Genomic DNA, 16,079 nt, shown 5'->3' on the forward strand with positions numbered 1-16,079 from the left:
CTCCAAGGCCTGCAGGGGACTATGGATAAGTACAGTCATGTCGCAGAGGGAGCACCAGGGGCATTTGGCCATAGAGATAGGTAAGAAGAGGTGAATGTGAGAGAGGACAAGGAAAGACACAATGTTTAGCCCTTCTAAATTTGAGTTGACAGCAGACAGAATAAGAGCCCATCTCCTGTAAAAACTACCGGAGGCTTAGATGGGGGAGCGGGTCACAGAGTGAAGAACAAGCTATCGGAATACTAATCTCCTAAAGAGTACCGTGGGGGGGGAGACGAGGTCCTGGGGGTACAAAACGTGGGTGCGGTGGGGCTCGCTTGCTGGGGAGACGAGGTCCTGGGAGTACAAAATGTGGGAGCGGTTGGGGAGTTGGGGAGTGGTGGGGCTCGCTTGCTGGTTTTGTGTCTACACTTGTTTCTTGGCTGTAGGCATGGTGTTCTTTAGTCACCAGAAGGAGGCCGATTTCGGTCTTTACACTGAGGAAATAGGCAGCAAGCAGCTAGGGCATTTGAAAAGTAAATCAGAAATGGTCTGACGTTATCGGGGTATAAAGGTAAATCAGAGGCTTATTGGGATGCTTTCTTCACGTTTCCTGATTCCTTCTGTGGACTCAGGTGGGGGTGTGCAAAGGGTGGGACAGGGGTTCCGCTGAGGGACAGTGCCCAGCTGCGGTGTGCTAGGCAGTTCACAGGAAGCCAGTGACAGATTGCCTGAGTGGCGGTAACGGTGAGTGAGCGTGGCTTAGTTCTTTTATCTTCCAACTTGGGCTCAAATCCTTAGCAAGCTCTTAGGCCACTGACCCACCTCTCAACCCATCTGGTCAGCTGGCTCCATCTCCTTTCTGGGTTTGCATATGCTGTTTCTCTGCCCTCCTTGTGACTCTGTAGCTGAATCCTGCTGGTCCTCCAAGTCTCAGTCCAGCCCTCTTTTCCCTAGGGTCAGAGTAACTATTTCAGTCTTAATTGGTCTTAACAGCTTTTACTATATAGTGTGAAAGCAAGCATAGACAAATGGATGTGCATCCAAAAATATTTGCAAAACCAGGTAGCTAGGCTGCAGACAGTATTTTCCCACTCCTGAAAAGCACGTGTCCCCAGCACACAGTGTACCTTCCCTCCTCCCTATCCCCGCTTCTTGCTCTCACCACATGGTATCATCCCTGAGTTCCCCATTCACCGGCAAAGACAGGAAACACAAGTGGTCCTTCCATCAGGTCCTAGGACTCGGATGTCAACGTGTCAATGATGTTATGTACATATAGAGCACTTTGACTTATGCGTGCATGCGCTTCTAATTTATTATTTTTGAATAGAAGGGCTGGGAGAGGTGACTAGGAAGGAAACTAAAGATTAGCTTACAGGTTAGGTCAGGGCAGGAAGGGTTGTCATTTTCTCCGTGACAGGGGTAACCTCTGCCTTTTCCCCTGAGCCTCAACAAAAAGGAAGTGGTCAGGATAGCCTAGGCCTGTTTCTCTGCCTGGCTGCCTGAGCAGTCTCTGGCCCCATGCCCACCCCTGCAAACTCTAACCCAGGCACTGAGGCACACTAATTCTCACCACAGTATTTATTTAGTGACAAGAGAAAGGAAAGGCCTTGGGTTTGGGTTGGCAAGGGGAGTGCCCTGCGCTCCCAGATTTCTGTTTGGATTGGCGAGTGCCTGGCAGACTGGCCTACATCTACTGGCTGCAGTGGATTTGCTTACGATAGATTCACTAGGCTCAGACGCTAGGCCCACCCTGGGCTTTTGAGACTGGGCCACACAGACCTGGCCACCTTTTCCCTGGAGACACTAAGGAAAGAAAACCTCAGGCTGTGGGACACACAGAGCAGCCAGTGCCTTGGAGATGCTCACAGGACTCCTCAGAGTTCAGGTCTCCTTGGAGACACGTGGAGGACTCGCCTGTGGGGGTGGGAAGCTTGGAATTCCTCAGCAAGCAAAAATACAGACTGCTCTTAGGGCTGCTAACCTGCTCTAGCTGAGAGAACTTTGAGAACTGACAAGGGCTGCTGGGGAAGGGGGAAATCTCTTCACAGCCTGAAGCCCAGCCGACAGGCTTACCTTAGCCAGCTTCCCAGTGTGCCCTTACGGGTGGCCACAGAAGGCTGCAAGACCTGTTTCCTCCTGCTTCTTAACTGCTGTGACACAGGAGACCTGATGAGGAGAGATGATTACCAAGGGTCTATATCCTCTGGTGCCCCTTACCTTTATGCAGTTGTCTTTAAAACCGTCCTTGTGGTTTGTAACGTCAGCTTTGAGTAAAAGGTGTCCTGCCAAAGGAGCAGGACAGGCAGGGTTTGAAAGGGGAAAATATGATCAGTGTGTGTCTCGAAAGGGAAAATTTCTTGTGCTTTATTTATTCTTTAACATTTGTATCTTCTGGTTTTCTCCCTTCAGTGAGCATATGGCTTATGCAGATTTTTGTTTTGTTTTGCTTTCTTACTGCATTTCTTTATTTGGGAGGAAGTCAGGGAATACGCATGCCAAGGCATGTGTGTGGAATCAGAAGACGGTTTTCTCCTGTCATGTGGGTCTCAGGGATCGAAGTCAGGAATCAGGCTTGGAAGAAAGTGCCTTTACCCACTGAGTCATCTCTGGCAAGCAGAGGCAGGAGGATCATAAGTTTGAGACCGGCTTTGCAACACAACAAGACACTGTTTACCAAAATATTTATGCAGAAGTTATATGTATTCTAATATGAACAACGCTAAGATCTGGGGTGGTTAAGATGTTACCAAGCGCCTTAACACCCTTCCCTTTAAGTCCACGCCTCAGAGGCCTAGCAGTGAGGGCCCACACACCTTTTCCTATGTGCAGCTGCCCTAGACATAGTTGATTTCCAGTGGTTGTGTCCTGTCTCCTTACTGGGATTTTGATTTTGTTAATTCTTTTAGCATCACACTCAGACTAGTATTGATCTACTTTAGCCTCCGTAATCACTGTGTCATTCTGTAATGTATATACACTGGTATTTACTGTCGCTTCTGTGGGACAGATAGTTCTACGTTTTTGCCATTGTAAGCTGGGCTGCATAAACATACATTCTTTCTGCTTACCTTGGTCCTTTTTTCCTTCTGGAAGGCTAAGAGCAAATATTTGAAATGTCACAAGGAGTATTTTCAGATCATTTCCCCCAAGATTATGGCAGTTTTTAGTTTTTATACTTGTTTTACATTTTTGAAGTATGGTATGTTTTCACGGATCACTGAACTGAGATTCAAAAGCCTTGTCTTCCAGTCCTGGCTGTTCTTGGAGTAGCTGGGCTGATTCTAAGCTGTGGAATTCATGTGTGACCTTGGGGGGAATTTGAGAAGCCTGCCAAGTTCTTTCAAATCCGTGGAAACATGCAGTCTTGGAACTTTCTCTGTTTCTTTGTTAACTCAGAGAGGAGCCCAGGGCCCGGAAGGCTGCATAATCTGAGAGCAGTGCTTTTCCCACAAGGGCCCTGTGGTCGGCCATGGCTGCTCCTGCCGCCTTCGTGCCTAGAAGCAGGATTGGAGCTGTGGAAGGCCAAGAGCAGAGGGCTGGTGACTATTTCTCAGAGTTTCTAGAGCGTTTTTCTAGATTATTTAGTTAACTAGAACATGAGGTACACAGAGCTTACCCAAGTGAAGTGTGGTGATCCCTTGCAGGGATCAGGGGTCCTCAGCGTCCCCATGGGTAGGCAGTCACCTGCCCTGCATTCTGCCGCAGGTGTGCCGGCATGTGAAGAATGGGGACATCCTCCTCCTGAACCGACAGCCCACCTTGCACAGACCCTCCATCCAGGCCCACCGTGCCCACATTCTGCCTGAAGAGAAAGTCCTGCGCCTTCACTATGCCAACTGCAAGGCCTACAACGCTGACTTCGATGGAGACGAGATGAACGCCCACTTCCCCCAGAGCGAGCTGGGCCGAGCTGAAGCCTACGTCCTGGCCTGCACTGATCAGCAGTATCTTGTTCCCAAGGCAAGTCTGTCCCTTGAGACCATGCCATAGTCTTCACCTTGGCTGTTGGGCCGCTCTAGGACAGGAGTGGGTGGAGCAGGACGTGATAAATTTTTAACAGCTTTTAGTGTCTAAAATCAGAGAAACATTTTTGTCTTGTGACGTCAAACGTTAGGGGAAAACATGGGCCCGCCATCTTAGAGAGCCAGTTTCGGTAGTTGAATAATAAATAGCACTTAGCTCCAAACTTGCTGCATTCTCTAACTTGCTGGTCTGGCAAGCTTTAGCATGCAGGGTATGAAGACCCACAGAAGACTGACCCTTTAGCTGTGAGGATCTGAAGTTTGGGAGTGTTTCCATTTGGTTGGCTAGTTTTATTCAGTTATTGTTAAATACACACAAGCACGCACACACAGACACATATACACGTACATATTTATGTATTTTATACACAAGCACGCACACACAGATGTATCATTTGGGGCTGGGTTCTCCGTGGGCAACTGTTTTCTTCATTTTGACCAGTTGTGGCTTTCTTTGATGAGGGGTGAAAGGATATATGGACAAGTATTTAGAATACAGCTAAGAAGTAACTAATTTAATAAAAGGTCTTTAGTAGTTTTCCCTATGAGCACAGCACTCCCAGGTAGTTAGCTAGGTGTCTAGTACCAGACTGAACTCCCTTGGGCGGGCTGTGAGTTACTGCTGGGACCCAAGTGCCACTATTACACCTCACAGATGCCTAGCTGTGTGGGTCATTATGGTCGGTCATAGGCATCAAAGCTGAGGAGGCTGTTGGCTGCTTCCGGCCCTTGGCAGCTTGCAGAACGCTGTCTGTGAACACTAGTCCTGGGGGGGCGGGGGGGGGGGGAGACTTTGGGTCAGATCGGGCTTGGATCCTCTAAGCCCTCTGGCTAAAGTGTGCAGCATGTCTTGGCATAGGGACTTACTCAACCTTTGGGAGACAGTCGGGCAGCATCAGTAGTTTATATTTGAGGGATGCTCTCTTGGCCTCCCATGACAAACAACTCAAAGGGGAGTTTTTCATGCCTGCTTTTTGCTAAATAATGGCATATGGAGGGAGCATTGTCAGCCCCAGTAGGGTAACTATGTTCAACTTATATGTGTAGACTTAAATGTATCATGTAATTTTAGGTAGATAAGCAATAGTGTGATTCATTATGGCTTTTTCCAGTATCCGCTCTCTCTCCTGCTATATTGGTCTCACTTCCCGGCCCCAAGCCTGAGTTTTAAGAGGCAGCTTAATCCCAGGGATCCACAAGAAATCCCCCCTGCAGTTCATGAAGATGTCTCTTTGAATCCCTCCATTTCTCTCCAACGTTGTTCCTCGTGGAAAACCCCATGTAGTCAGCGCTGTCTAAGTAGACACATGGGAAGGACATACGTCCTCCTATTGCCCTTGGCCAGATGACATGTTTATATTTCAGGAGTCTGAGTTAGTGGGTGCTTCTGGGAGGCACAGAGCAAAGGAAGCCACATTGAGGAGAAAGGGCTGAGTGTAATCCTTCTCACCTGCCGAAAGGGCTGAGCCCTTTTCAGACTGGACAGTTTCTTGGCAGTGATATATCGCATTCATTTGGAATGTGATGGGATCTGGAGAGACTAGAAATAGTGATGGAAACCACAAGTACTATTTCCCAAGTGTGTCTCCGTGCCGGGCACTGCAGAGTGCTTTGGAGGCTTCTCATTTCACGCTGCTCACAGCCCTCAGAGGTAAGTACTACTACTGTCTGCACTTCACCCTCGAGAATGGAGCTCGCAGGAGCTCACTGAAGCAGGAGGGAGGGGCTTCCAGGTCCTCGTGGTGTTTGTTGGCTGTGCTACAGAGAGGGCCGCATGGTCCCAGGGCATGCTAGAAGCCACACAGCAATGCCCACCAGTCTGCTCCTTAGATCTCTCCCATATACTCTGTCACCCTGGTGTGTCACTGTGGCTTTACCTGGTACCAGTTTGTGCTTAACTTCGCTTTTCTGCCCACATTAGTAGGCCACTGGTTATCAGAAAGACTAAATAAGGGGTTCTGAGACCACTAGACCGTTCGGAAATTAGAAAACATAATTTGTTAATGTGAAAAATCGGTTCTTAACCTTTTCAGGTAATAACAATAGTGAAAATAGTAATAACGGTAGCAGCTGTGGTAGTGATCTGAAGCCATCACATACCGACCAGGCCCTGGGCCTCAAGCATCCCCCTCAGCAGTTTACAGACATTTTCATACATAGTCTTCACAATGGCCTTAGAAATAGGTGCCGTTTACTGCTGAAGAAACACCAAGAAAGGAAGTTGTCAGCCAGTGAGGAGGCCAAGACTCAAACCTCTGAGCCCTTAGCCACACTTGATGGCAGGGCTAGACCGGGGCAGAACGTGACACCATGTCAAAAGTTACGATTCTGGTCATTTTTATTTAGTCTTAAATGCCAAAGGCAAATCCTTATTTACTTATGCTTATCAGATCCAGCATCTCTGGTGCAGAGTAATAAGCTGTAAGGGGTGCTGCGGCCAGGCAGAAAGGGCCTTCCTGGGACTGGCTTCTTCCCTTTCCTCTCTGTGGCTCATTGTCCTCCTCGGCTGGGCCTCCAGAGATGGGGAGTTTGCTCGTGTCCCCTTTGTCCCCTTTGTCCCCTTTGTCCCCTCTGTCTCACTTTGTCCATACAGCGCCAGGTTAAAGTGCCTCCCCTGTGGCCAGTCTGTGTACTGAGCAGAGCTTGTCTTTTCCTCCTAATTAAAATTTGAGATGATTAGAACTTTTCCCTTTTTTTTATTGTTTGTTTGTTTGTTTGTTTATTGAAACAATTGAATTTTTCATTTATTATTTTGACCAATATCTTCCTGTTTTCCTGTGCTACTAAGGGCCAAAACTTTGTGGAAAGTTCTTGATGGAACTTAAGCTGTAGTTTTCTGACTTCTACATAGCTAGAAAGTCCAAGGCACAAAGACACCATTCTTTAAGCATTCTGACCAGAGATACTGATTTTAATGTCATCTTGTTAAGATATTAAACAGTAGCAGAACTCTGTAGTTTTGATTCAGAATTGTTCTTTCCAACCTAAACAGCTCTTTTAGGAAATTCAGAATTCTAAGTAGACCCTTAGTAACTACATTAATCAGCATTTCTCTCTGGAATCTATGATTAGTGCCTTGAAAGCAATTTAGCTCTTTAAGGAGCTTTCTAGTCCTGGAAAACTCTGGATAGAAAAAGGAGGCAGGTCACCAGGTGTGTCACATACGTAATTGCATTCCTTGAAGGGTGAAAATTCTGTAGTACCTGCTCCCAGAGACTGGAATAGATCAAATGTATAATCCTGGCTTGGGTTTCTCCTCCAAGAAAAACAAGATCATTTTTGGAATAAGATGTGGAAGATTTTTTTGTTTTTATATTAGGTTAACTTTGAATTTTTTTCATACAGTATCTTTTCATCATGTTCATTCTCTCAAAACGAAACAAGAACACAAAATATATAAAAACAGACAAGCTACTCCTGGGTCTGGGGCCTGCTCTGCAGTATGGTTAATTTACTCAGTGTCACTAGGGAAGATAATTTATTCTTATTTATGTTGGTAACTTGAAGCCTTCATTAAAAAGGCCGTATGTGCCATCTGCTCCTGCTTTCTCTAACAACTCTATGTGAGTTTTTGTACACCTGTCATTACTGTGTTTGGACCATTTGACAAGAATGTTTCCATTCTGACTCTTCCAACAACTGTGTTGAAGACCTGAGCCCCTCGTTGTGAACCATGGCTGTAATGTGACAAGTGAGATAATAATGCTTTTTGAGCTCCATTCTCGATTTTATCTCAGATTCCTGTAGACATGGAAACATTTTAAGAAACTATTTACTAAACGTCATTGAGTGTAGCTATTTTTACTTTGATTTGCCTGGGTTGCCATGAACACGGACCTGACAGATAAGGTCTGGTAGACTGGGGATTACAAAGACTGTGAAAATGTCAAATGAAATTAATGTGGCCACTGAACCTGGGGTTTTTATAAAAGCCCACATTTTGGCCTTAGGTGGGTAATACCTTCATTAGAACTCACCCGAAACCACATGCTGTATTCTGAAAACACACTAGTAAAGGACATTCTTTCCCAATATAGTCAAACAACATCAAGGCCCTTCCCTGGCCCTGTAAGACCCCTGAGTCTTTAAATTCTTCCTCCCGCCTGAGCCCATTATCACTAGGGCTTCAACTGCACTGCTGCTCTTGGATGCAGTGTGAGCGCCCCTTTGCAATCTGCACTGCTGCCCTCAGATGCAGTATGAGTGCCCCTCCACAGTCTGCACTGCTGCCCTCAGATGCAGTATGAGTGCCCCTCCACAGTCTGCACTGTTGCCCTCAGATTCAGTGTGAGCGCCCCTCCGCAGTCTGCACTGCTGCCCTCAGATGCAGTGTGAGCACCCCTCCACAGTCTGCACAGTTGCCCTCAGATTCAGTGTGAGCGCCCTTCCACACAGTCTGCACTGCTGCCCTCAGATGCAGTATGAGTGCCCCTCCACAGTCTGCACTGTTGCCCTCAGATTCAGTGTGAGCACCCCTCCACAGTCTGCACTGCTGCCCTCAGATGCAGTGTGAGCGCCCCTCCGCAGTCTGCACTGCTGCCCTCAGATGCAGTGTGAGCGCCCCTCCGCAGTCTGCACTGCTGCCCTCAGATGCAGTGTGAGCGCCCCTCCGAAGTCTGCACTGCTGCCCTCAGATGCAGTGTGAGCGCCCCTCCTCAGTCTGCACTGCTGCCCTCAGATGCAGTGTGAGCGCCCCTCCGCAGTCTGCACTGCTGCCCTCAGATGCAGTGTGAGCGCCCCTCCTCAGTTTGCACTGCTGCCCTCAGATGCAGTGTGAGCGCCCCTCCGCAGTCTGCACTGCTGCCCTCAGATGCAGTGTGAGCGCCCCTCTGCAGTCTGCACTGCTGCCCTCAGATGCAGTGTGAGCGCCCCTCCACAGTCTGCACTGCTGCCCTCAGATGCAGTGTGAGCGCCCTTCTGCAGTGTGCCATCCTGCCCTTCTCTTCTACAACATTTAAAACACGTTGTGGTCCTGTGTTCATCTCAGCGTTTGTTTCCTCTCTGGTGTCTCCTGAGCAGGCTAATGATCTGCCTAACGCCCAGGCACACAGTAGGCTCTCAGTAAGTATTTGTTAGATGGGTGAAAGATTTACAGAAGTACAAGGCCAGAAATGTGTGAAAAACACAAAAGCGTAAAACCAAACTACAAAACCAAGAACATGACTGACAACAGAACAAACGTAGGCATAAATGCCAAAAAATCTGCCAAGTAACTAGAACCAGATGTGATTAAATAAGGAAGGCCTGTGGAAGTGGATGAATTTGAAACACATTTGCCTTAAGACAGAAGGCAGTTGACAAAAGTTGAGGCCAGTAGTAACTCCTAGTCCTGCGGTTTGTGAGGTGGTATGTTTCTCAGTGAGGACATGGAGTGGAGAGTCTGGGCTTCATGGAAAGCTCTTGGTAAAGTGGCCTCCAAGCAGATGGCTAGAAATGAAAGAGTTTGACTTTAAATTTGTCTTTATTCTTTTCTTGTCTTTATGGTTTGCAGGATGGCCAGCCATTGGCAGGACTGATTCAAGATCACATGGTTTCGGGTGCTAACATGACCATTCGGGGATGCTTTTTCACCAGGGAGCAGTACATGGAACTGGTGTACCGAGGCCTCACAGACAAAGTGGGCCGTGTGAAGCTCTTCCCTCCTGCCATCCTGAAGCCCTTCCCACTGTGGACGGGAAAGCAGGTAGCTGGGAGAATAGCAGCCTGTGCATATTTCAAAGTTAATAAATCACTTATATAATAGTTTCAATTCCAAGAGATTCTAGACCAGAGACAGAAAATTCTCTAATCATGAAATAATGTGACTTTCCCTTTGGGTAAGCCTCAAGGCTGGGAAAACTCAAAGGTGAATCTACTAAGAACAGGTTGCATGGCTTCTGTTTATTGACACATAACTTGGTGTCTAACTTGATTCAGATACGGTCCTCATGGCATTGGTGTCACATCTCTAATAATAATGTTTGTTGTGAAATACCAAGGGCTTTGCTGAGTTCTTTACACTTGTTATTTTAGTGTTTAAATCTAACCTCTTTTTAGATGATAATGCCGAAACTTAATGTTAAATTGCACATTCAAGGTTATTTGAGACAACTGGAATTCAAACTCAGGATTTTATTAATGCCCAAAGTAACCATATAATAGTATACATGGTATAACCAAGTAATGAAATACACTACAGTATATTGATTCTTCTACTGTTGCCTGAGCCTCCAAAGTCAGCTTCAAAAGTCCTGGCTCTTTATCTGTAAAAAGTGGGTTTGAATTAGTCTCTGCGGTATCCTCCAGTTCTATAATTCTTTCAAGCCTGTCAACCTGGGATTTGACTAGTTTTAGTTGTTAAGGTTTAAAGTCATTGTTTTATAAATAGAGGAATTCATTTTGTCCCTGTAACAAAGTACTTTATGTGAGGGAGAGTTTACTTTACATCAGGGTTTCAGAGCCTGCCATTTTGGCCACTTTGTTGCTTCTGGACCTTTGTGTGGTGAGTCAAATATCATGGTAGCAAGCATATGGTAGAACAGAGGGACTCAGCAAGGACAGGCAGAGAAAGAACCAAGAAGCTGAAGAGATAAGACCCTTCAAAAACATGGTCCAGTGGCTTACACCTCCTATTATAATAAATAGCCAGTTCAGTAAACTCATCAGTGGCTTAGCCCAGTGATAATGTTTGTTAGCATGCTCAAGATCCAACCACCTTTCAGTAGCCCATCATAAACGGAGCCTTCAACATGAGAGCTTTTGAAAAAATGGTTCATATTTAAACTATTACACCTATTGAACTTGGCTTGCTAATATTTAGTTTAGAATTGATGTTACTTTTCTTGCTGCTGTGACAATATACCTGACATGACAGGAACTTGAGGCCGCAGGCCGCATTGAATGCACAGTCAGGAAGCAGAGCGACACGAACCTAACACTGGTCCTCAGCTCACTTTAAGAGTCAGCTCTCTCGTTCCTTAGGAGGGTCTAGTGACTGAGCCTGGTTGTCAGGTTTATATAGCAAATGCCTCGCCCTGCAGCCGTCTCGATGGCTCCCAAGTCCTTTCTAAGCAGATTGTGGGATCTTGGTCTCTTAGGGCGTTCTCTCCTTCTCTATGCCCTCCCTGTCTGTCTGTCTGTCTCTCCTGGCGTAAGATGTGATAAGTTTGCTTCTCCTCACTGTCCTTGACCAGTACCCTGGCCAGAAGCTCTCTCCTTCACTCTAGATTTCTTTTATAAATGGTTTATTAATTTTTCTATTTTTTATGCTTATGTAAAGTGCAGTTGTTGTGTTTGTCCTTAATAAATTTAGTTGTTAGGTCTGCCTTTCCCATTATTTTTCATTGTAGAAATAGTTAAAAAAAAAAACAAACAAACCAAAACTAGAAACATTTAGGAAAAACAATTTGTTGCCCAACAGAAATACAAAAACATAAAAGGAAAGATTTCCTCCCTCTCCATGTCTGTTCTCAATATAGACACGTAATCTTACCAGTAATGGATGCAATTGGGGTCATATCATAGTGGCTGCTGCTCAGAACTGTGAGCCGTGATTAAGTTCTACAGGTTTTAAAAATACTCATTATATTTAGTTTATGTATCTGAACATTTCATCTGCATATATGTCTGTAAATCCTATGCATGCCTGGTGCCCTTAGAGGCCGGCAGATTGTGTCAGATCCCCGTGGGTGCTGGGAGCCAAGCCTCGGTGCTCCGAAGAGCAGCCAGTGGTCTTAACCACTGAGCCGTCTCTTCACACCACTCCCGTCCCCCTACCTAGTACTGTGTCCTGCCATGCAGTCCAGGCTTTGAACTTGTCAGCCCTGCCTCAGCTGTCCAATGCCTGGATTATAGTCGTACACCCCCACGCCCAACTTGACCGTCAATTTTGAACTTGTATTTAATCACTCCTTCACTGAGAAGCATTCTATCATGTGGAATGCTACAGTTTGTTTATTCACTTTTAGTTGAAAATGGATAGCTAGGGTTGTTTCCACTTCTTAGATATTCCGTGTAAAGCTGAAATGAACTCTTCAGATGTTCTCTCTGCTGTGGGGGAGCTAGCAGGCCGTTTCCCTGTGTGTGAGTGGTTGGATGTTTCTTACTTTACTCCAGATTCCTGTCCTTTCTGCACTCACCCTCATGACACCCTCTGTAGCACTGAGCTGGGGGAGGGGAGCCTTCTCATCATCGTCTGCTCTGAAGGCAGTGCTGCTGCTTCCTTGATTTTTACTTCTTACATAGTTTTTTGGGTTTTTTTTTTTTTTGTCTTTTTTTTTTTTTTACTTTTATGTACACAGGTATTTTGCTTGCATGTGTGTCTGTATACCATATGTAATGCCTTTGGGGGCCAGAAGATGGCATCAGATCCCCTAGAATGGGAGTTAACAGGCAGTTAGCTGCCACATAGGTGCTGGAAATTAAACCCAGGTCCCCTTCAAGAGTGGCCAGTGCTCTCAGCCACTGAGCTATGTCTCCAGCCCCAGAACCTGTAATACCTGTCCTGCGTGTCCCAACCCTCTCCCTCTGAGGGAATGTACTTGGTAACTCTTCCAGAGCCGGTCAGTCCATTGTTGTCCTCTGGGACACCTGCCTCCCTCTGTAGAACACCTGCTTGCGAGAAAGTGCCTCTCCGGGCCTTCTGTCAGCCACTGTTTGCTGAGTGCTAACCCTTCTGGTTGACTCCGGAAAGACACCCTGACCTTTCAGTGCTGACATTAAGTCTGGTACATCAGTTTACTCGTGTTGCTGAGCTGTATAAAGCTTGGTACCAGGTCGTGGGCTTATCAGTGTTTATCAGTGTGGCACCTGTTCTTTGTGACACACACCTGTGACATCTGTCAGCATGTAGACCTGGAATGTATTTACAGTAAACGGTTAAGAGTTTACTGTAAGGAATTAAGTCAGAATAATCCTTTGTCTAAATATTTATTTCCTCAGGATTCATGTTATAATCCTCACTCTGTCGACGCCCTCCCCACCCCCACCCAGGGATAGTATTTCAGAATGAGGCCTTTTGGAAATGTTTAGGTCATGGGAGCAGAATGAATGGGATTAGTGCCCTTGTGAGTCTTCTAAGCACTCCATCCACAGAGTAAGAAGTCTTCACTTATGAGCTAGAAAGCTTGGCGCTCCCAGACTCTGAATCTGCCCCCGTTTTGTCCTTCTCTGCTCCCCTAACTATAAGAAACACATTCCTATTCGTGTTCTGTGCCGTTAGGGCATTTGGCTCTAGTAGTCGGATATTTTACTCCGCATTCAGGCTGAGCCTTTCCACTCACCCTTCCTGCCCCTTGCCCTGAAACACATGACCTCATCTGACTGTCCCGACTGGCTGCGGCCTCCCATGGCCTCTTTACTAACATAGCCATGCCCTCTGGCGCTCCACTCTTACTTTTCCTTGATCTGTTTCCTCCAAAGCTGGATCCCCAAGGCCCAAGGCCCCAAGGAACATCATTCTCTCCTCAGTGCCTGTGTCATAGTAAACACAGGGTAGATAATTGCCAGTGAATGAATGCATCTTATCTGCAGGCTGTGAACAAGCAATGCTGGGTCCGTCAGTGCCCCTCAGAGCGCTACCATCCCAGGCATCCCTTCCCTGACGTGGTCTCACTCTGTCTCCGGCAGATGCTCAGGCCTCCCGTGGGGAGCTCCTTAGTTAGTCTTTACATCCTTGCCTTCAGAATACAAGCTCTGTGTGGGAGGAAGTCTCTAACTCGGTAGTGATTGTCCCCTACTTGAGGATGACTGAGGAGTGTCTCAGCGTTCCATCCTGACAGGCGGGGCGTCTTAGGAGCCTCACCATCTTTCTCAGCTTTGCTAGGTCTTTACTTCCATTATTTTACCACATTATCTGATATTTGCTTTGACCCCAACGCAATTTATATTTTTCCTCTCCTTCCTTTGACCTATTCAGAAATTTAATGCAAGTCTTAGAGATTACTCACTTTAGGATAAGGTGTATTAGGGAATAAAGATCCTATGAAGTATAAAAGTAACTTTTATTGGCCTGCTGTAATTGACATCTCAGAAGCTTACTGCCTCCATCTGCTAATCTAGGCCTAGTCCTCCAAGCTGATTCAGCTGCCTCCCCACCCCCACCCCACTCCGCCCCTCATCTGGCTCCCCCAGTTGCTTTGCTTGGCCTCATGCTAACTTTGGCAATATGTTCTAATCTTCTGGCTCTTTCTATTTTCACCTGTGTTTAGTTTGGTCTCTCCAACCTGTCTCTGTAAAACTCTCCCAGTAAAAGTGTCTCCTCCTCCTCCTCCTCCTCCTTCTCCTCCTCCTCCTCCTCCTCTTCCTCCTCCTCTGACCTGCTCCCTCTTACAATCCTCCCTTCTCTCTCTCTCTCTCTCTCTCTCTCTCTCTCTCTCTCTCTCTCTCTCTCTCTCTCGTTAGGCATCTATTCTGTCAAATCTTCCTCTGTTTCCTCACTTTGACATCACTTTGAAACATGAGTGCTTCCTTTTACAAATTAACTTTACCTTCATTGCTTGGAATTAAAGGTGTGTGCTGAGGGTGTGTCTGTATTCCAGCCAGAGGGGTTAAAGGTGTGTGCTAAGGGCTGAGCCAGACCGCAACTAGAATAGCACAATCTTGGGTGCACTGTGTGATCAGATATCCTTCCACAATGATGCTTTAGTGTATTTTGGGGGGACTTGTCGATCAGAGGACCTGTTTGCCTTACTGTGCCTTGAGAGCACTAGAAACTGCATCCTACAAGAGCAATTATTTCTTCCCCTTCCACCATATTGTTCTTTTTCCCAGGTTGTGTCGACCCTCCTCATAAACATCATTCCAGAGGAGTACGCCCCCCTGAATTTATCTGGAAAGGCAAAAGTCGGCAGTAAAGCCTGGGTGAAGGAAAAACCCCGGCCTGTTCCTGACTTTGACCCTGACTCCATGTGTGAGTCCCAGGTACAGCTGCCCTTTATAAAGCTGATTCTGTTCCTGGAGGTGGGCGGATTAACCTTAAAAAACAAGTTCAAAAACTGATGCCACACCTCAGAAGACAAGGTTTGTCCCTAAGGTGGTATCCACTTTAGTTTAGATGTGGTCAGGGCTGCTCTCTGCCCTCTGTCTCTTCATGAAACACCTGCTGATTTGGGAAGGCATCCCAAAGCCGGTGCTGATTCTGCGGTGCTTACAGCATAGAACTGTGCTTCCCTTCAAGACCTCAGTGATGTGAGTTAGCCAGATGCTGTGAGGTTCCCAAATCCCACCTCCAAACACTCGGAACCAGACTTAGGGAAGGCCAACATGACCACTCTCAGTGCATCACCCCGTGAGAGCACGCTCACCAAAGACTACTAAGGCCTCTATGGTCAATCTGCAGCTGGCTGTATTGTTAACAGGGCCTGCTCTCCTCTCCCTCCCTCGCCCTCTTTCTTTCCTTTCCTGGGGTGTTGGGTATTGAGCCAGGGTCCCCTGCACACTTAGCGTGAACTCTACCGGTGAACCCCACCCCCACCCTTTGTCAGGACTCACAGATGCCCTATGCAGACTGGGAGCAGCAGCCTCCTCTTTTCCCTGTGAGATCATACACTTACTGTGTGCAGTTAAAAGCTTAGCCAGTGTATGTTCATCTCCCTCATCTACAGTATGTATTAGTTTCTTATAGTCCCTTCTCTCCTGGAGGATTTGAGGCAGGTCACAGTAGAGGGACATAAACAATAAAGCTAAATAGTACTTGGCTTATATGGGTGTTTCCTACAAGAGATGTCCCCTGCAGCCCATTTTTGATGACCCTTCCCTGCACAGGTGATCATCAGGGAAGGGGAGCTGCTCTGCGGAGTGCTGGACAAGGCACACTACGGGAGCTCTGCCTACGGCCTGGTGCACTGCTGCTATGAGATCTATGGGGGTGAGACCAGCGGCAGGGTTCTCACCTGCCTAGCCCGCCTCTTCACTGCCTACCTACAGCTCTATAGAGGTTTCACCTTGGGTGAGTGCTCGGCTTGCGGCCCTGGCTCTGTTCACCTATCAGCGCTCGCTGTCTGACTTTCCACAGCCAGTGTTGCCACCCCTCCCATCCCCAGTCCCGTCCTGCCCCTTTGTTCACCCGACTCGTTATGATAGAAACTCCCACAC

At 47.0% G+C, this 16,079-nt stretch overlaps 1 protein-coding gene across 1 annotated transcript in view; it reads left to right on the forward strand.

The window, feature by feature from the left end:
- Positions 1-16,079, forward strand: part of Polr1a (RNA polymerase I subunit A) — a 63,045-nt gene that overhangs the window by 23,290 nt on the left and 23,676 nt on the right. Inside the window, exons 13-16 of the mRNA XM_052173897.1 lie at positions 3,691-3,945; positions 9,499-9,690; positions 14,757-14,906; positions 15,750-15,933. Coding sequence (XP_052029857.1) covers positions 3,691-3,945; positions 9,499-9,690; positions 14,757-14,906; positions 15,750-15,933 — 781 coding nt within the window. The remainder of the gene's footprint in view (positions 1-3,690; positions 3,946-9,498; positions 9,691-14,756; positions 14,907-15,749; positions 15,934-16,079) is intronic.

The sequence above is a fragment of the Apodemus sylvaticus genome, chromosome 2 (genome assembly GCF_947179515.1).
Source record: "Apodemus sylvaticus chromosome 2, mApoSyl1.1, whole genome shotgun sequence".
Taxonomy (NCBI): Eukaryota; Metazoa; Chordata; class Mammalia; order Rodentia; family Muridae; genus Apodemus; species Apodemus sylvaticus.